The following is a 21,209-nucleotide window of genomic DNA, read 5'->3' on the forward strand; positions in this document are numbered from 1 at the left end:
TGGCCTCCCGCAACTGCCCACTTCCCTCGCCACCCTCCATCCCTGCCCAGTCTAGCCCAGTAGTTACCACAACCGATCCCGGCAGATGTAGTGTCATCGGGGCCTCTCCAGCCAACAGGATGAACTCTGGCCTGGAAAACTGGAGGAAAACAGTCACATATGGTAGAGAAGACAACAGATTCCAGGCTTTGGGTCTGGGCTTCCCCCATGATGCACCTCTGCAGCCCCCACCAGCACGCATTCCCCAGAGCCAGCAGGAAACAGGCCAAGATGGGGCTGACCTGGGCTGAGGCCCCAGCTGAATGGTACATCTTGGAGCAGAAGTCTTACAGGTGGGTATAGGGTATCAGCAACGTTCTGGCTCTTAAGTTGGGTACAGGGGTGTTCGGGGTGAATTATAAGTTTCATAATTTACACAGAACTCCATCTTTTGTATGTATCAAAAGTATAAAATGTATAATATAAATATAAATGCAATAAAAATACTTGAAAAAACAAAAATACTTTTAGATTTAGATGAGCTGAAATGTTTTCTAGCTCTAGATGTTGAATCAATAGCTTAGTGGGCACCTCTTGTTCTCAGTGTGTTTGTATTACACTTGACCCAGAAAACACTGCAATACCCATCGCTAGCTAGACCCAGCTATCCCCCTGTGGGGTGCATATTCTCAACCCATTTTACAGGTGAGGAAATTGAGGCTCCTCACCTTTAAAAAAAAAAAAAAAAAAGCTTAAGAAGCTCACCTGAGTCATATAACCAGCAAGAGATAGGGTTGGGTAGGGCTTCTATAGTGCCCCCAAGGGTACCTAGCAGGACTCTTGTCCCAAGAGGCCAAAATTCCAGCCCAGAAGTGACTTGTATCCTGCAAGAGTTCCCAATAGAAGTATCTCTAGTGAGTGATCAGGAAGAAAAGCCAAAGGAGGTGGACAAAGCCTCTCAGAAGCCCTCTTCACGCCCTCCACCAAGTTCATGGAGGCCAGAGAAGGGCCAAGGAGGACAGTGCGGGCCAGGCCAGGGTATGGGAACCATAGGCCAAACAGGAAGAGGGACATCCTGAGGCTATTTGGAGCTCAGCTCAGTCAAGGGACCTTAACTAACTTTGACAGACAGACAGGCACATTCCCCCTAACCCTATTACCCTCTTAGGGTTACCCAGCTGGAAGGATAACTCTCTCCTCCCTATAGAAGCCCTCCCTGCGGCCCTGGATCTGTGCTCCTGCCTTTCACCTGTGCAGAAGGCCCCTTCCAAACACATTCTGCCTTGTCAGTTCTCGAATCATGTAGCACGCTCTGCCACCACCCTGCGCACCAGTGGCTTCCTCTAGGGTGGGACCCAGCATCTTCAACCCTACATCTTATACAGCGTCCCCCATAGAGCCTTCCCCAGTGAGGCCACTCAGTGAATGCCTATGCCCTAAGTTGCAAATTTCAGGTTTATGTTAGTCCAATCCTATAAACCTCAGCCCAGGGAAGTTGTCCCCTAGAAGACCCTGCCCATTTTCAGCCACCGTGCCAGCCACCCACAGCTCCCTGCTCAAGCCTCCTTGAGGAGTGCCCTTCAGTCTTATTTTGCTTACCTTGCTCCTTCTCTGCAGAAAACCCCTTTGAGAAGGAGTTGTTGGCCATGAGCTGTCTGCTGCCGAGTGCACAGATCCAGAGCTGAGCCTCCGGCCCTCCTGCTGGTCCTGGGGATCTGCTCCTGGAAGAGCACTGGCCAGGGGTTGAGAAGGGGTGAAGCACTTAGCAATGCCAAGGGCTTCCATGGCATGAAAGATCACCCGCACAGGGGCTCAGCTGGGCAGGGTGCACCCACTGATGCATGTCACCTTCTCCCCCACCTATGGGGGAGTTATATCCATTTTTGAATTGGGGGAAGCTGAGGCCTGGAGAAGCCAGGCTGCACAGCCACTGGGGTGGGGTGGGGTTGGAGGTAAAAGGCACAGTCGACTTCTCCACCCCATGCCTTTACCTCTCTGTTTGTGGTGCCAGGACCCCAGGTCTAGAGCAACCACCCAGCAGGTCATGGGACTGCAGCAGTTCTGGCTTCTTTAGAATTGGATATGTTGTTCAAATATTTAGACAATAAAATATATTGTTTAAGGAATCAGGGGGTAAAAATTGTTTTCATTGGGAAAATAAAGTTTTAAATGGCAGGAAAAAGTATTGCAAGATAAACTCTACGATATCCAATCAGGGCGCCAGCTGTGGATTTGACATCAACTATGACAAGACACTGTTACAGCCCTCAACAGGTCACTATGTGAATAAATAAATCACCCAAACTTCAAAATAAACACCGTTCCAGGTCCAGGAAGATATGAGCCCATCTAGGTTTTGATCTGATTCAAGCATCCTAAGTTAGACAATTGCAAAAATGTCCACAGTTCTTCTCCCTGATCTGCACCCTTTGCAATCCGACTTTGCAGCCTCCCGCCATCAAGAGATGGAGTCTATTTCTTACTCCTTGAAATGGGGCTGGCCTTTAGGCTTGATATGGCCAACAGAATGAAGTGGAAATGATGGAAGACCAGTTCTGAAGGCTTTATGCACCTTGCCGTCCTCTCTCCTCTCTCTCCTCTTTCTCTCTGTCTCTCTGTCTCTCTCTCTCTCTCTCAGTTCCTCTCTGTCAGTTCTGCCATTGTCACGAGAACAATCCTAGGCTGACCTGCTCGTGGAGGAGAGCCAGAGCTTCCCAGACAATGGCCATTCACCCCCCAGGAGAAGCTGGATAGCCGAGCTGAAGATAGTCACAAAGGCAGGAAGGCTTTCAGCAGAGTCTAGAAGACCTCCCAGCTGAGCACAGCCTAAATGACCAACTCACAGAATCATGAGCTAAATACATAATTGTTGCTTTTAGCCACTGTGTTTTGTGGTTGCTTGTTATGCAGCATGGTATGGCAACGGATAATGGCAACAATATTGAGGCATGTTGTTGCTCCGCCACTCGGACTGAGTATGGTTCCCAGAGGAAACAGGATGCCCTGACAGCACAGCTGCCACCAGGCCCCTCATTATCTTGGCTTCGGATCTGCTTAAATGTGGCTTCTTCATCTGTTAATGGAATAGCATTGGCATTTTCTGGAGGAGCACGAGGCTTCTTACTAATAATCAGTAAAGAAATAAGGTACCATAGCCCCCACACCTATGTCTCACATCAAGTTCACAGCACCCTTTAGGCCTTGCTGCTTACCGGTTAACAAGGAGGCTGCAGTGACTGTGTGTCGAGGTGCTCCAATGGGGCTCTGGTGAGCTCTGGGTCTCCGTGCTTCTTTCTGAAACTAATCAAGAAGCATGGTAGAGGGTATGGGCAGAAGCCAAGATCACGGCTTTCTTAAATCAGGCATCTCAGAGCATGAATGGCATCATGACTTACTAGCTGTGTGACCTTGGTGAAATTCCTTAGCCTCTCTGAATCTGTTTCCTCATGTAGAAAACAGAAATGACAGTTACAGAGGGTTGGAGGGAGGGTTACAAGGGAAGATAAAGCCTAATGGCAAGGTGCACTTTGTTTTAGAGACAACAAACAATAACATTAATTTTTTTTAAAAAAAAGCTCAGATTTAGTTGAAAAGTAGAGAACAGTAGATTTGAAGATTATTCCAAAAACCACTCTTTAAACACACCCAGAACAATAACTGAAAAAAAAATCAAGTTTTTCTTTTCTTGTTGTTTGTTTCAGTTTGAATTTTCTCAACTTGGACAGTTAGAACTCATTTTTAAAGTTTTCATCTGATATAAATAACTGTGTTAAGTTGTGTCCCCAAATAAGACTTTCCTGGGAACACAGGTGAGTCCTAAGCTCAGCCCCTTCCCTTCAGGGGCTTCCTGAAAGAGTGGCACTTACATAGGCTTTCTCTGCCATCACAATGTGGATGTGTGGCCCATACAGGGCAGGAAACAATAGAATGGGTACCATCAGCCCACGCAGGGACTGCTTAGGGCACGTACCCACCTCTGCAAGGATGCAGACACTCCGGGGCCTGTGCCGCTGGGCTCTCGCTGCTTGTCCCATGCAGCCTCTTCCTGAGCAGGTAGCTTCTGTTCTGCTGCACAGAGGAACTTTCCTCCACAACTCTTTTCTCCACCTGGGGGTCAAGTGCATCACACATCCACATCCCAAGATAAGGAGGGGGCGTTTTTACAGATACATGCAAACTGGCTGTCAGACTGAATCAATGTGGAATTGTCTGCCCTACCCGGTGACCTAATGATGGGTTCTCTGGCACCCAGAATGTGCTCTGTGCCCACCCCCTGCATGCACCCTGAAGGCACTTCACTCCCCACTCCAGACCTGCACACTCACACACATCTGTGCCTTTGCTCATGCATTCCCTCTGTGGCTACAGCCTCCCCAGAAGCTCCTCTGTACCCACAAGACCCAGAGCTGTGTGCTCTCTACTTCTAAGCCTCTCTACCTCTGCCCTCTGATCACCTTCCCTTATCATTGCACTCACACCTGGCTCTGTTGCATCATGTTCCATGAGTGTGCTGCTTGTCTGTCTCCCCCAACATCTCTGTGTGCTTTATGCACCACCGTAGCACACCTAATGCAGTGGCCAATGAATGTTGCATACGTGACTGACATCTACCTTGCAGATCCCTGATGGAAATGTTGCAGGTCATTACAGTGTCTATCCAAGGACAATGGCACACCAGTGGATGGTAGACCTCAGTATCTTTCAAATAAATATAGTCCATTTCCCCCACCAAATCCTCTGGCTCAATTCATAGGAACCACATGTTCCTATGCCAAGAGAGAAGGGGTCCAAGAAGGAGGCCTTCTCTGATGGAAGAGGCCTTCTCTGATTGACTGTTGCCATGGTCCACCCTGCTGTCCCCTCATCTCCATCCACATGGGCCCTCATTAATCCTGCTCTCAGCTCTCCAACTTGTCCCTGGACAAGTGCAGCCACTCAACTGGCCTCTAGCTTACCTGTCTCTGGTTCCTCCCAAATACAAACTTCCTTACATTTTGTGCCTTAGGCACCTCACTTGCCCATCTTATCCCAGCTCCACTCAGGTCTCATGGGGGACCAACTCCATGGTGCCATTCCTGCAACAGAGCTCCCCAGGGGGCCAGGCTGGGCCTGTCTCCAGCTGAGACTATATCCTTCAACTTGTCAGCTGTACTACCATCACTCCCCTCTCCCAGGAACATTTCCCCAGTAAATAACTTGCACAAGAATCCCTTTCTCTGGGTTAGCTTGGAGGGAATCCAACCTAAGCCAAATGCCTCCCATGTGCCAGGCCCCTTGCTGCACTCTGTGGAGTGCACAGGGCAGCAAGCAGCACAGTGTGACAAGCACAACAAAGGACACCCCACGGGTATAAAATAGCAGAGGGGAGGGTACCCAGGGACCACAAAAACGAAGTCAGGGAAGGCTTCTGTGCAGAACCTAGAGTTGAATTTTGATAAGAAAACTGAATCATGGGTTCTAAACATTATTGCTTTATGTAAGGACGCACTTGCAAAGATGTCAAGGGTCTTAGCCATGTGACAAACTGGGGCTTGCCTAAAGGTCTTTGTTAGCACTGCCCAATAGAACTGCAATGACAAGAATGTTCTAGATCCACCCTGTTCAATAGGGTCATCACCTGCTACGAGTGGCAACTGAGCACTTGAAATGTAACAGATGTGACTGATTAATTTAATTTTTTATTTTATTTTAGTTAATGATAATATAACTAATTCAAATTTTAATAGCCACGCATGACCAGCGGCTACTGCTTGAAAAGCACGGTTCTCTACTGACCTCAGAAATGGTACCCAGAACCAAGCCAACCAGCCTTCTGATGTGGAGACCAGCAGGGGCTGGGTAGACAGACACTTCTTTCTCATGAACCCGACAAGCTTCCAGAACCGACTGCAACGTGCACCGCCTGTGAGGCTGGTCTTCACACATGGTCAGCAGGATGGAGCGCAGGGGCTCGCAGAGCTGCAGGGGCTGGAGGCAGACAGGGCCGGTGAGAGGAGAGAGCAGCCAGAGCTGCCGCTACGAGGCCAGCACCTTGTCAGGCAGGCCTTGGAGACATGGAAACGGGTGTTCCCACAAGCACCAGAGCAGATGCCTGCCCCTTCTGGAGAGTTTAAGGACAGACACAAGATCCATCACTGAGGCCGCAAAGTGCAGAGCAATCATCTCTGCATCAATTCTGTGTTGTCTGCTGCTTTCTAAACCAGAACATCCTTCTGCCCAAGCACATGCTTGGAATGCTTATGAAAAATAGATGCTTTGACAAGATGGATTTCCACCTGTGCCAAGCACCCCAAATCAAACCAGAGGTCAGCCTTTCACTCAAGTTCACCTGCGCAGCTTGTCATTGTATCCAATCACTCAGGGGGTCTCACTTGGCCTTTCCCCTGGAATGTGAGCTCCTGGAACATACAGACTGTGGCCTATTCCTGTTCACTTCGGAACAGCCAGCAGTCAGCACAAATGCTCAATCGTTGTTGGTTGAACTTTATGTCACGTGTACACATCGAGCAAAAGAAAACAGAAGCGTCTTATAAGCATTTCCCTCATGCATTTAAATGACCACAATTCATATGAGAAAGTCCTCAAATTCAGATTCAAAATCAGACTTTTTCTCAAGCTCAACCCACACTGCAGGTCACTTTCCAGATAAAGGCTGCACTACCGCTTCTTGCTGGGGAGCATCAGCTGTGAACACCTATCTCTGTGTACAGCCAAGCTGCTGAGTCCTGCCGTCACAGTAAATCCAGGCGTCTTTTGTGCCTGGTGCTGCACAGCCACACCAGATACAGTCCCTGCCTTCAGGAAAATAATGGTGTGATGAGAGAGACGGTCACTAAAAGAGACAAAGACCATAGAGGATGACAAGGACTTTGACCTTGGGAAGCACAGGCCATGGCACTAATGTAGAGGAAGGGGCTTAGCCAAGGCTAGAGTTAACCAAGAGGAAAGTGGGGAGTGAGGTGCTGGTGAAGGGATCCGTGTGTACAAAGGCACGAAGATGCAGATGAGCTGACATGCATCTGAAGGGAAGGGGATTATGAGCAGGACAGGGGCCTGGGGGAAAATAGCAATGTGGGGTCTCTTGTTCAAAATTATTAAGAATTCCAGGACAGTGATAGCAGAGCATTAAACTAAGTGCAGGACCCTGTGCTATGACACAGGGTCACACACTCAGGACACACACCCAGGAAGCCGGTCCTGATTATGGCAGAGTGCCAAAGGGGAACCAGACGGGAGCAGGGACCCTATCCTAGGCTCCAGGTGTGTCTCACCGAGAAGTCAGAAGGCAACCCCATGGCCAGTGAGGCGTTACAAAAGGTTGCATGTGAGAGTGGTCGTGAGCTGGTCTCTTAGAAAGACCACCCAGGAAGAGCCCGGATGTTGAATTGGAGAGGGTCGGGGTGAGTAGAAAGAAAGGCAGGAAGGAAGGGAGGAGGAGGGAGGGATCCAGTCTAGCCAGGTCAGCTAGGCAGGGCTCTCCAGCATGTGTTCTTGTGGCACCAGTCTCTAAGGAATTGTTATAGTATCAGATGGAAACGTACACAAACACTTCTATTCTGTAGTTGAAAATTGTGTAAAATATTAGGATATTTTTATGTAGTTCTTTTTTGAGACAGGGTTTTGCTCTGTTGCCCAGGCTGGAGTGCAGTGGTTTGATCTCCACTCACTTCAACCTTCCCCTCCCGGCCCCCGGGGTTTAAGCGATTCTCATGCCTCAGCCTCCCAAGTAGCTGGGACTACAGGCATACACCACCACACCCAGCTAATTTTTTTATTTGTAGTAGAGACAGGGTTTTGCCATGTTGGCCAGGCTTGTCTCGAACTCCTGAGCTCAAGTGGTCTGCCTGCCTCAGCCTCCCAAAGTGCTGGGACTATAGGCGTGAGCCACCATGGCCAGCCAGGATAAAGTTAAGTTTCTAAGTTTTAAGCCTTCTTGTAGTTTTTAAAAAATGACTCTAAAAAATCTTTGAGAGGGAGATATTGTAGGGAGCATTTACCCAAATCTATTGAGCCCAGAAGCCTTTTTCAGGGAAGCATCTCACTTTGGGAAGGGCTGTTTTAAAGCCTTTTTAAAATATATGTAAATCTGTATCTTCAGTGTCTATAAAATTCTCTAGCTTGCTATTAATACTTCCTCTGAGCGGAGATGGCCAAACTTATCCTGCTTGCCAGTCCCAAATTGTGGCTGCCTGGAGTGCTATGTTGAGTGGGATTCGGAGGTTGTTTCTGCACTAGCAGGAAGGAGTTGTGTGATGAGTTCTCAATGCCTGCCTAGGACCTAGAGGAGGGGAGAGTGGCATTATGTGTGCTCAGTAAATGTGGTCCCTGCCCAGGAGAAAACCACTAAATAAACCCAGAGACATAGCCCGGCAAGACTTGGAGTATCTTGTTTACAAACCTGATGTGGCGGAACATGAAACCCTGCTGACCAGTAGAGGGTCATTCCTAAAGAATAGACATGCATCTGCCCAAAAGAAGAGTACATGATTAGATTTCAATCATCTCTGTTATTCCATGGCTCTGCAAGAAAAATACAATCCAATTTCCACATGAACAGACACTGTTGTCTGGCTAGTCTAGCACCATCTGCAACTCCCTTAACCCTTGTTACCTCCTACTCCGGAGGCTAGAAAGCCAGAAATTTGCTTTCTAGCAGAAACCATGACACTCAGTTTTGGTGAAAGGCGTGAGAGAAATCTGTTAGGGGGCTTCTGATAAGGCTTTTGCTTTACTGACAAAAGGACATATGTGACTGGCCCCACGCTTTCCCCTTTGTTCCTGCCTTCAAAATTGATGTGATTGATACACGGAGTCTTCGCAGCCATTCCGTGACAATGAGGCAGCAAGCATAGAACAGAAAGCCAGCCACTGGGGAAGGTAGAATGGAAATACACAGCCTGGATCCTTGATGACATGAAACGGCTGCTGACCAATCCCTAGACCTCTTGTTCAGTAACTAACAACCATATCTTTGTCCCTGGCCATTGTATTTTAGGCCTTCTGTTTCCATGACACATTACAGTTCAGCCTGATTACAAAGCACCATATCTTGTCAAGAAGCAAAATGATGTCATGGGAAGAGCATTGTTTGACATCTCTGACCCTCGGTTTCTTCATCTTAAAAATGAGTATTCTGCCTGAATTCTAATAAAGATCAAGTCAAAAGTACCCGAAGGTGGTAATATTAACTATTATTATTGTTACCATTATTATTATTGGACATAGAGCACTTACAATATACCAAGCCTTGTTCTAAGTCTTTTACCCATATAAACTTATTTAGTCCTCACTGCAATCCTGTGACATAGGTACTTTAATTGTCCCCACTTGTCTACATGGCCTCTGGATTATACCAGTCCTCAATCAATGTCAGTTGGTGTTTATTGTGGGGCTTCTATTATAACTGACAAGGCACATTTCCCTTAAGATCTCTCTTCTCAGGAAATGATTTTTGGGATTTTAGAAGGAAACAATGAGGTAATGAAACATTGCATGTAAAAACACACAGTTATTTGAGCCCCCCACTTGGTTTAATACAAGTGGTTTTAGTTTTTGGTTTTGGTTGTTCACATCTCAAGGTCAAGATGTGTTCAATGTCACCTGTGACAACTCATTAGCTCTCATCTTTGTTTGAAATTATATCCTGAAACCAGCTCCCACCCCTCAGATGAACGTGCATAGATACCATGCAAGAAAGTTCACAAGCTGCACCCCCATTTCCAGAGAAGGGACCCGAAGAGCAGGGGCTTGGTAGACAGCCACTTCTTTCTCATTAACCCAACAAGCTCCCAGAACCAATTGCAGTGACTGCCACCCGCAAGGCTGGTCTTCCCACACGGTTAGCACGATGGAGCATAGAGACTCATGGAGCTGGAGGGACTGAAGTGCAGACAGAGTTCCAGCATCCTGAGCACTGCCAGAGGCACCATCCACACCTGGGAGCTCACCTGGATTCTAAGGGCTCTGTCTAAAAGTGTCTTAGGGCAAGGCCTTGGCCACAGTGACAAAAGGCTTCATCCAAAATTCTAAATTCAGCTCACTGGTAGACACTGCCAGTAGAGGCTGGTGAGAAGGATTTTGAAGGCAACTCCTGGCTCAGTGGGAAAGAACACCATGTTTGATTGGTGATGTCTGCCATGAGCATACGATGGGGTACTGGCAGCACAGATGACTTGTAGTTAGAGACCTGCCCACACCTTCCACCTGACCTGCACCCGGGGCTAAGATGCCAAGTAGTTGGGGAAATATGTCAGTGCACTGTTTAGGGCAGATGTTGGTCCAAGGAGAGGGGTCCGTGTACACCCTCCCAGCACCAGAACGAGGCCCAGGACTGGGGGAGGATTCTGAGCACAGCCTGTCCAGGGACCATTCTCCTAGCTCCTAGCTGCCCAACCAACCCCTCATGGACCCATGCCAAATTGGATGAAGAGAGGAGCCTGTAATGAATGGAAAAGAACAGTGATGAACAGAACTGAGTGTTAGACATGCTGAAAGAGATCAAGTTACCTGGTCACTCTGCCTCCTTGCCTAATAAACAGGGCTTGAGGCTGGTAGCTTTGGCCCCTTAAAGCCCACTCCACTTGCCATGCTTCATATGCCTAGAGCGCTAAACCAATGTTTGGTTAGTTCGGAGCTCAGTCCCTCTCATACTGGATCTCTTCCAGCTCACACTCACTCTCATCTTCCTGGCCAGGACTCAGCAATACATTTAGCCAGTTCTTAACTCAACCTATGAGTCTTGAATCTACTGGAGTCCTCGTGCCTCTGCCTGGAGGAAAGTGTGCAGGAGGAAGGAACATATTATTTTCCAGCTCAAAGACGCTCTGGGCAGAGAAGTGACTGGGCCTTCACAAGGTACTCAATGGAGGCCAACCTGCAATCAGGAAGGTGATGCCTGATCCTAACCAGTGAGTACTGGGATGGTCAGGGAAGGACCCCAGGAGCACTCAAATCTGTGTTAGCTCAGGTACATCAGAAAGTGGAGCCCGAGGCAAGGGTTAAGTGCAGACCCTTCACTCAGGGGCTGCAAGCCCAGGGCAATGACAGTGTAGAGAAAATGGGAAGGGAGACAGGGACCAATGTGATATGCAGGGTCAAAATGCTGGCCATCTCCTTGCAACAAGCAACAGAGCACAGCCTGAAGTGCAGCAGACAGGGCTTCCTAGCACTCAGGACTTCTCTAGAAAGCTTGCAAGGCTTGCACAGCACAAAGCCATCCACAAGAGAAAGAGGAGGGAAAACGTATCCTCTTAGGTCCCCTCCAGACTCTCATTTACCACTGGCTAAGTTTCCCCCATAAGAAGGTAACTCCCCTGCATTCTCAGGTTGCATTGGCGTGGTCCTTTAGCAGTCACACAGAAATCCCAGTCCCAGGGGTCAATATGTGACGTCTTAGCTGAGTCCAGGGCATAAGAGGCAACTCGGTGTATGTGGAGCCAAGAGTCCCAAACAGACCTGAGAGGCACGCAAGTCTGTGTCCAATCCAGGAATCAGTGATTCACCCCTGGGGTCCTGGCAGTGTAAGAAGGTATGTGGGCCTGGATGCCAGAGTGACTTCCAGGATTTCAGGGGGGAGGGGGTGCTGGAGCTGGGGTCACTGGAACTGGAACTCTTATGCTTTCACTTTTGTGGGCTGACTTACAGACATGTGGACCCAGACAAACCAAATCTGGAAACCACCACATCCCCATTCTCTGCCTTTCAGAGCCTGGAGGGAAAGCAGCTCCCATTCCAGGATGCCTCCCGAGGGTAGCAGCATTTTCACATCTGCACTTTTCTCATGAAAGGGCGAGGAAGAAGAAACAGAACTCTCTGCGGAAACACCCACCATGCCCCCATCCAGTGTTGTGTGGCTGCCTTGCACCATTCTCTCCTTTGAGAGAATTAAAATTCTCTTTGAAATTAAAAATGATGTTTACTGGAAACTTCTGCTGTTCAGAAGCAAAACATGTCCATTGTTGAAAAACCAAAAACCTCCACTGATGTTGCCATCCAGAAACAATCACCGCAGACACTTTGGTGTATGTATTTTTAGAACTTCCTCTCTCTCTCTCTTTCATCCTCTCTAACCAAACTTGGATAATATTATGTGCACATACATTGAATTTCTTTTCAATACATTAAATAAGCTTCTACAGCCTCATTTTAATGGTGTTTTGTCTCATGTCCTCTCCCACTCACTATTTAGCTTGTTTTCAATTTATCACTAATGTCAGCAATACAACAATCAGCATTGCTGCAGCTAAATTTATCTTTACTTGTGCCTTAGAATAAATTCCTAGTTGAGGATGTGTTGGGTCATTTTGAGGTGTCTTGCTACATACTGCCAATGGTAACAATGTGCCAGACCACTTAACCACAGCTTTTCAACACTTCTTTTTGAATATTGATAATAACCTGATCAATTAAGCCACATTAACCCCATTTTACCAATGTAGAAATTGGGGCTCAGAGAAGTGGACTTGCCCTTGTCCATGAGCTAGTAAGTTGTTGACAAGAAATCCTGGGAATAAAACTCTTGAAACCCACTCTGGCTTGGTGTTGAGAACCAAGCTCTGCAAGGCTGAGCTGGGAGCTGGGGAGGCTGCCGCTGGGACAGGCCTTTCCCAGGGCACAGGACCCAGGAGTTGCAGAGTAGCTGCACAGCTTACCTGAGACGCATCAGGCTGCTCATCCTCACTCTGTCCCTGTAGCAGTTCAGGGGCCTTGAAAGGAGCAGCCTCTATGTGAGAAACACGGCCTTGGAAAGAAAGGCTTCCAGCCGCAGAAAGCAGGGCTGACCAGGGGCAGACCACATAGTCCGAGGAATCTGAAACCAAGCCAGTGATGCAGCTGTAGAGACAGAGCTTCCATCTGGGGTGCCAGCATGGGACTGTGCCCAGCAGGTGCCTGGCAGTACCCATCTCTGGGACTGAATGTGAGCAAGACCCAGAGGAGATATGGAACAGAATAAATTCAACCCTGATGCATGGGAACATGTATAATAAAAGGTGACTGTGGCCATGGCCAGGAAGTTAGCACCTGCACCTAAATTCATCTGTGGCCCAAGAGTCTCAAGGTAAAAGGTAAAGAGAGGGTCAGGCACACCTGGAATTTAGCACAAGCCTGAGTTCTCTAGAGACAGACCAGGATCCAAGGCAGCTGGTCTTCTGGGAGCTCCATAGCTGTTCATCAGAACCTCCAGGGTGGGGAAGAGGGAGAAGATGACGCTGAAGGCACAGGTGCACAGCCTCCTCCATAGGCCCACGCTGGGACCCATCGCCCTCACAGAACATGTGTGATCTTTCATTCCAGGAGCCTCTGCTGTATGCACTGAAGCCCCCAAGCACGTGTGACCTGTGAGTTGACACCTGAGTGTGGGTACTCAGCATTTGTTCTGGAGCTTAATGCCTAGGAGCCCCATAGTCATCCTTGGATACCGCTTCCTTAGGTCTCTCCTGTACTGAGAGCACAGTGTGCAGCTTTCTCATTAGAGGGCTCTGAAGAGACACTACAGGAGGCCTTATCTCTCCCGCAGTTTCTGGAGTTTAGTGCAAGTGTGAGGCCACCTGGAGGTCGGGCTCTGTACAGAACACATGCCCAGGATGTGAGGTCACTTGGCCACCTCAAGGCTGGAACTTGACATGTGACCACCTTCTCAAATCTACACAGGACTCTAGCGGCCCTCCTGCCCACACCAACCTCCAGAGAGGTGACTCGCCTGAGCCCACCTACACCCCAAAGGGTCGCCCCAACCCCCACCTGCAGTGCGTGCTCCCTACCTGGCCACCGGTGGCTATTGCCTGGGCCATGACTGCAGACCACCTCTGGCAGGGCACACCAGCAAATTCTACCATCATCATGGGCTGCAAGCACAGCTCCTCCCACAGATCTGAACCCCAAACAGGGAAGGGGGCTTCCCTTCAAAGTTTATCCCTCACTGGGTACCCGCCCTCAGCCTTAGGAGACCCACTAGCATTTTCTTTTTCTTTTTCTTTTTTTGAGACAGAGTTTCGCGCTCTTGTCGCCCAGGCTGGAGTGCAATAGCGCGATCTCAGCTCAGTGCAATCTCTGCCTCCCGGGTTCAAGCGATTCTCCTGCCTCAGCCTCCCGAGTAGCTGGGATTATAAGTGCACGCCACCACGCCCGGCTAATATTTTGTGTGTGTATTTTTAGTAGAAACAGGGTTTCACCATGTTGGCCAGGCTGGTATTGAACTCTTGACCTCAGGTGATCCACCCGCCTCGGTCTCCCAAAGTGCTGGGATTACATGAGTGAGCCACCACACCCCACCAGCATTTTCTTATGCCTTACAGTTGCTCTTCAAAAAGAGCACTGTAACACTGTTTAGTAATTCTTTCTATTAACCTCCCCTGTTTAGAACACAGAGTAGGTCTGCCTTTTTTTTTTTTTTTTTTTTTTGAGATGAGTCTTGCTCTGTTGCCCAGGCTGGAGGGCAGTGGCACAATCTTGGCTCACTACAACCTCTGCCTCCTGGGTTCAGGAAATTCTCCTGTCTCCGCCTCCCGAGTAGCTGAGCTTATAGGCGAGCGCAACCATACCGGGCAAATTTTTTTTTTTTTGGTATTTTTAATAGAGATGGAGTTTCACCATGTTGGCCAGGCTGGTCCCAAAACCCTGACCTCAGGTAATCTGCCCACCTTGGCCTCCCAAAGTGCTGGGATTACAGGTGTGAGCCACCGTGCCCGGCCAGGTCTGCCTTCTGATGGGGCACAGACTAGTGCAACATCTGGTGGACAGAGTGTAGGGGTGCCCTGGGTGACCACCCCCTGCCTCTCATCTCTGGTTATGCCCAGAGACAGCCCATGTGCTGTTAGACGCCCATAGCACTGCAGCCACTCTCTTCCTAAATCCTCCCAGCTTTGCATGCCTGGAAATGCTGCAACACCAAGGCAGAAGCAAAGCCTTTCTTTTGACTCTGCCACATGGCATGGGTCCAAGAGTCAGGCCTGCCCTCCCAGTGCAGCTCCAAGGATAGGTGCTATTCTTCTACTCATTCTAATACCTCAGAGTAATCACAGATCAAGCAGCAGCAACCTTGTTCTGTGCTCTCAGAGGTTGATAAGAAAAAAATTTTTTTAAAAAAAGCAGCAGCAGCCAGAACTGTGTTTGTGTGGGAAGCTTCACATACAACTCCCTGTGATTTGACTGCCCCCAAACACTCTCTTACCGTTGCGGAGGTCTTCCAGGAGCTGCTCAGCGGCCAGGAAGAGGAGGGACCAGATTTCCTCTTCAGACAGAGCTTCACCCCTGACCTGTAGGGCGCTGGCCAGCGTCACAGAGGACAGGCTCATGCCTATAATAAAGACATGCATGTGACAGGGCCTCTGCAATGTCCAGGAACATGTCCGGGCCCGTACTCGCCACTCTGGCGCAGCCAGGCATGGTCCGGCCACTACTGCACACCGGCACTGTGTTTTCAGCACCTGGGTCCCTGGGGTCAGGCACAGAGCCAAGCACACAGAGGAGTTAAAGAAATGTTAATTGGAGGACTGACCAGGTTGGCTGGTCGGTTCTCAGTGAATGAGTAAACAAACAATAAAACTCCCAAATGAAAGGTTAAATGAATAAATAAATGAACAACCAAATGAAACATGAGAACAGCACCTCCCAGCTGGGTGCGAGCTGTTGCAGAGAGTAACCCACACCTGGGTAGTGTGTGGCCTCCTCTCCTTCTCTCTCTGGAGAAGTTAGCTAACATTTTTGCCTGCTGTACGTGATTCACATCTTTCATCTCTGGCTGCCACATGCAGAGTCAGATTTGGTGCCAGTACCACCCCTTTCTCCAGCACCTGCCTGAAGTGCCAGAACGACTCACTAGACAGAAGTATAAGCCCCACGTTTCAGAAAGTGGCAGCCTCACAGAGAAACTGGAGGAGGCTCAAGAGGGCTAGTCTTCTCTTCCCTCTCTTCTGGTAAGCAGGGCCTTTAGACCAAAGCTGATGTTTAAATGTCTATCTCCCTGACAAAGCTGCCACCCACTAATCTCCAGAGACCCAGGCGCTGAGTGGCACCGGAAGAAGCCAGGCGGACTTTTCCTAATCCATTTACATCCTCACTGATCTTTCTCTACAGCCAGAGCTCAAGCAGGGCGGGTGTGCAGTGTCGGGCGCTAGATGGGGAGCACATAGAGGCACCCCCATCCCCCATTGGCACACTAATCCAAGATCTACTCCCCAGCTGCCCAGCTCCCTGCAGACACCTCTGCTACCAGCCTCCTCCAGCCTCAGGAAGAGAGGCTGGTTTCAGGAGAAAGAGGCTTGGTCTGCTACCTCTCCCTGGGGCAGAAAGGGAGCCGCAGCAGGACCCCCTCAGAAAGCTTGACCTGTGAGCCGTCACTTATCACAAGGAGTCTGTGAAGAAGGGACTATTGTTTCCATTTACAGACAGGAAATAAGTCCAAGGTAATCAGGTAAAAAGTGATGAATTCGAAGCTGAACTCCAGGCCCTCTCTCTTTTTCTTTACTATTTCTTTTCTTTTTTCTTTCCTTTCCTTCCTTTTCCTTTCCTTTTCTTTCGTTTTTTTATCTCTCCTCTCTCTTTAGAAACTGTTTGAGACTTATGGACTAGGCATTCCTATTCCACCACATTTTTCTAACTCTCTATAGCCACAGTGAAAGGTTGCTTATTAAAGATAAGAAGGGGGAAGAAGAAGACCATGATTCTTATACAAAAAAATCTCTAAATCCCAAAATAAAATATTGAATGGGTGGGGTTTTTTAAATTGCTTTATGACTAGACAAAAATGCATTAAAAGTCTTCTAGGCTGGTGTGGATAGTGAAGACCATTATTTCAGTACAATAATTCAATGGAGGGAGGACAAACTTTTCAACAAATAGTTCTGGATCCATCATGGAAAAAAGCTGAACATGGTCCTAAACCTTGCACCTTATGCAAAAATTACTTCAAAATGAATCATAGATTTAATATAGAACATAAAACTATAAACTTTCATGGAGGAAAATGGGAAAACATATTTAGGACTCATCACAAACAAGGACTCCCCAATAAAATGAACAGCTGATTTCTCATCAAAAACCATGGAGACCAAAAGGCAGTTGGATGACGTATGGTCTTAACTAGCCACACCAGCCTCAAACACTTAATGCATTTTTTTCTAGGCACAAAGCAGTTAGAAAAACCCCACCCAATATCAAAATACTTGGAGGGGAGACTGTCAAACAAGAATTTGGTAGACAACAAAGCAATCAATCCTTCAAAACTGAAAGAGAAATTAAGACCTATTCACATAAACAAAAATTGTGCAAATTTGTTGCTAGCACACCCTTCCCTCCGAGAAATCCTAATGGAGTCCTTCAGACTGAAATGAAAAGACACTAGACAGTAACTCAAATCCACATGAAGAAATGGGAGCACCCGTAAAGATAATAACATAGGTAAATGTAAAAGACAATAAAAATGTATTTTGATTGGAACCCTTTTTTCTCCTATCAGAATTTTTTTAAAAGGAGCATCCAACATCTGGAAAAGCACATAACTGATCAGGTTTGCCAATCAAGCACCCTTCTTTTTGTTAAAGCTAAGAGTCACTAGAGGCTTGAAGTTGCTGTTTTTGTTATTGGACGTGTCAGGATCACAACTTCCATATCAAATATAACCATGATCCAGGAGTCAGTGACAGGAAATTACTCATCACCCTTTCAATTAAAAAAAAAAAAAAGTTGTCATGCTTGTTCCAATGCACAAGCACGATCCCTCTGCAGAAGGAAATGTGTGCATTCCAGTTTTCTGCACCAACTCCCTGCCTGACCAACCACAGTGTTACAGTGGAATGTTATGATATGTCCGCAGTGGCAAGTTGGTTTCTGAAGAGTGCAGGAAGCCTGGGAATCATCCAGAGCTCTGAATTTCCCTGGCTGGCCTCAGGACTACAGTGTGGGTTATGAATAATCTGCAAGCTAGCAGGTAGGCCAAGATTTGTATTGCTGCTAGGCAAAAATGCAAATTCCTTTTCTTGACCTGAGAGGTCTGGCAGGCAGATGAGCCCTGCCCACCTCTCTGACTCCACTTCCCACCTCCCTGTCCCTTGCTTACCTCCCTCACCGTGTTCCATCACACTGGGCTTGTGATAGATTATGAAGTAAGGTAATTCTCTACACTAGCCCACCAGCCCTCAAGAACCAGCCTGGACTCACAATTAACATTGTTATCTCTGTGTGATATTGTGAACACTATTTCAAAGCTCACTGCTACTTCCTTGAATGACAATACAAGCAAACACTTCCATAGCATTTACTGTACGCCAGGCACTGTTCAGAGTGCTTTATGTGCTAACTCATTTAAGCTTCATGACAGCCTTCTGAAATAGGGCCATCGTCATGCCCATTTTAAAGATGAGGAACAAAGAGGTTAAGTGACTTGGCCAGTGTCACACAGCTTGGACTTGGGTTTACGCTCTTGGTCTCAGAGGCAGGGCTCTTCCCCATCATATTATGCTGGCTGTGGAAATGCTGTGAAGCACTTTATGGGGCCTGTAATCTCAGGCTATGAAACAGTCATTAGCCTTTAGCCATCACACCAAGAGGCCTCTGGGCTCCTCTCCAAGTTTTTCATGGTCTGGTGGGCTGTATCACGCACTGAAAAGGGGATCATTAACTATGTAAAGGATGCAGGGATCCCATTGCATAGAGAGATCTGACATTGAGGATGTTCTGGGAAAGCATCCAGTCAATGGGCATTTTGGGGGGGGCCCCTCCACTACCCTTATCTCTCATACACCTTCCCAGATCTCACCTACATAGACTGACCCTCTATACTGACTCCACTATCTGAAGGCTTCCGGGCTCATCTAGTAGCATAGAAGTCTTCTTTGCCATTGGAGATCCCACTAGGCCATCCAGAAGCTTCTTTGGGCCCCTTCCAATGAGTTTCCAGGCTGAGGAGCATCCTGTTTGCCAGGACTTGCTTTTATTGGCCTTAGCCTGTAGCAGCCCCTCTCCCTGGCATGCCTTGGGCTAGAATCTTTTCCCCTGCCCTTGATCTTTAGTGCTTCCACTTGGGCCTCCCTCTCCCATGTGCCATGGCAACAGCAGCCCTGAGCTTCATCTGTGAGGCTATCCCTACAGCCTTCCCTCAGCCATTACCACATTTAATAAATACTCGTCAAGGATCTGGTATATTTCAAGCTCTGTACTACCAGTAGAATGAGGAACAATGTTAACAACCTACCCTGAGAGTCATGGGGATGGGCAGAGGGAGACAGCCAACGAGAAGGTAAGCAAATAAAATAATTCTGTAGAGTGATAGACTAATGAAGTAAGAAAAGGCAATGCACGATAACAAGCTTTTGGTGTGGGGGACATCTTAGCTGAAGTGGTCAAGGAAGGCACTTCCAGGAGGTGTCACTGAAGCTGAGATTTGGAAGTTGAGAAGGCACCAGCCATGGGAAAAACTTCCCAGGTAGAGGGAAGAGCAAGCACAACAGAGTTTGGCAGATTCCAAGAACTGAGAGAAGCCTGCTCATGGTGAGGGAGGTGAGGGCGGTAAGCCAGGGTTCGGGAGGTGGGAGGTGGAGTTGGAGAGGTGGGCGGGTCCCATCTGCCTGCAGATCTCTTAGGCCAAGAAAAAGAGTTTGCATTTTGGCGTAGGAGCAGTATGAATCTTGGCCTACCTGCTAGTTTGCAGAGCACGTGCAACCCACACTGCAAAGCCAGGGAGAAGCCTTTTGACACTGGCCTGTGGCTGAGTATTAACTAGAAGGAAGGGAGAGTTCCAGAGGGCTGACTGCAAACACCTTAGCTTATCTGATCTTCACCAGTCCTGTAAGTGGGGATGGTTTTAATCAAGGGCAAAGCTCGCATCTGCTCCCTGCCCCCCAACCCAGGAAGAACCCTTGGGTCCCTGTCCCCTAGACAGCTGCCCAGTCAATCCCCGAGTGTCAGCTGCAGGGATCAGCCACCTCACCCGGGCGGCACACCGTATGCATTAGTTGCCAAGATATTTTGCAGCATTTGTAAAGTGCTGGCTTCTGAAGAAGTAAGGATCTCTGTTATCCCTAATTGTATATTGATTGACTGACTATATAGTGGCTTTTGAACTGTGAGATTTTGGTCACATTTCGGTATTTTGTCTTCATTCATCTCCCCTCCCCAACTCTCCATCAAGACACCATCCATGACCTCTGGCCTTCATCTGTGGCTGGTTAGCGAGATTGACAACCCTCTGGAATGCCCTGGAGACACTCCTGCATTGGGACAGAGGTTGGACCAAGGTCTCAGAGGTCCCTAAGGACCTTCTCAGCTCTGGAGCCGAAGGTGCCACTGCCCAGGAAGAGAAGGCATGGAACCAAGGGAAGCAGAGGAGGCCTTGCAGGATGGGGATGAGTCACACAACTCCTGGCCTCATGGGTCAGGGGACCAGGCCACTGTCTGTCCTTGGAACACTCCTTGTTTCTCCAAACTCCTGGTTTGTCCTCACCTCCTCGGCATTCTTTCTCCCTCTCATGGTCCCTGAAATGTTGTCCCTCAGGATTCTATTTGAGGCCCTGTATGGTTTCCTGTGCCTTCTATAACAAATTACCACAAACCTCGCAGACTAACACAACAGAAATTTATTATCTCACAGTTCCAGGAACAAGAAATCCAAAATCAGTTTGACTGGGCTGAAGTCAGGGTGTCCGCAGGACTATGGTCCCTCCACAGGCTCTGACGGAGAATCCTTCCCAGGCCTCCTCCAGCTTCTGCCATCTGCCCGCATTCCTCAGCTGTGGCCACATCACTCCAGTCTCTGCCTCTGTGGTCACATCGCCTTCTCCTCTTCTGTTTTAAATCTCCCAGTCTTTTTTTTTTTTTTTCTGCCTGTAACATTCACAGGTTCCACAAATCAGGATGTGGATACCTTTACGGTTTTTTTTTTTTTGTTTTTTTTTTTTAATTTACTTATTATTATTATTATTTGAGGCAGAGTTTCATTCTCTCGCCCAGGCTGGAGTGTAGTGGCGTGATCTCGGCTCTCTGCAACCTCCGCCTCCCAGGTTCAAGCAATTATCCTGCCTCAACCTCCTGAGTAGCTGGGATTACAGGCTCCCACCACCACTCCAGGCTAATTTTTATATTTTTAGTAGAGATGGGGTTTCGCCATGTTGGCCAGGCTAGTCTCTAACTCCTCACCTCAAGTGATCTGCTCTCCTCAGCCTCCCAAAGTGCTGGGATTGCAGGTGTGAGTCACCACACCCTGCCAACCTTTATCTTTTTTTAGAGGGAGGCTTTAT

General features: G+C 48.2%; 1 protein-coding gene across 6 annotated transcripts in view; it reads right to left on the minus strand.

Annotated features, from left to right (window-relative positions):
• Positions 1 to 21,209, minus strand: part of FRMPD2 (FERM and PDZ domain containing 2) — a 118,041-nt gene that overhangs the window by 79,616 nt on the left and 17,216 nt on the right. For 3 of the 6 annotated variants that reach the window (XM_016918205.3, XM_009440339.4, XM_001135868.6), the window contains exons 2-9: positions 15,149 to 15,274; positions 12,630 to 12,787; positions 8,378 to 8,443; positions 5,755 to 5,946; positions 3,954 to 4,086; positions 3,192 to 3,279; positions 1,579 to 1,711; positions 68 to 139 (exon numbers count right to left, since the gene is read on the minus strand). In XM_016918205.3, coding sequence (XP_016773694.2) covers positions 68 to 139; positions 1,579 to 1,711; positions 3,192 to 3,279; positions 3,954 to 4,086; positions 5,755 to 5,946; positions 8,378 to 8,443; positions 12,630 to 12,787; positions 15,149 to 15,274 — 968 coding nt within the window. Of the gene's footprint in view, positions 1 to 67; positions 140 to 1,578; positions 1,712 to 3,191; positions 3,280 to 3,953; positions 4,087 to 5,754; positions 5,947 to 8,377; positions 8,444 to 12,629; positions 12,788 to 15,148; positions 15,294 to 21,209 lie in introns of those variants that run through there. The other 3 variants (XM_016918207.3, XM_016918206.3, XM_009440340.4) reach the window with 2 other exon arrangements.

This window comes from Pan troglodytes, chromosome 8 (genome assembly GCF_028858775.2).
Source record: "Pan troglodytes isolate AG18354 chromosome 8, NHGRI_mPanTro3-v2.0_pri, whole genome shotgun sequence".
In the NCBI taxonomy this organism is placed as follows: domain Eukaryota; kingdom Metazoa; phylum Chordata; class Mammalia; order Primates; family Hominidae; genus Pan; species Pan troglodytes.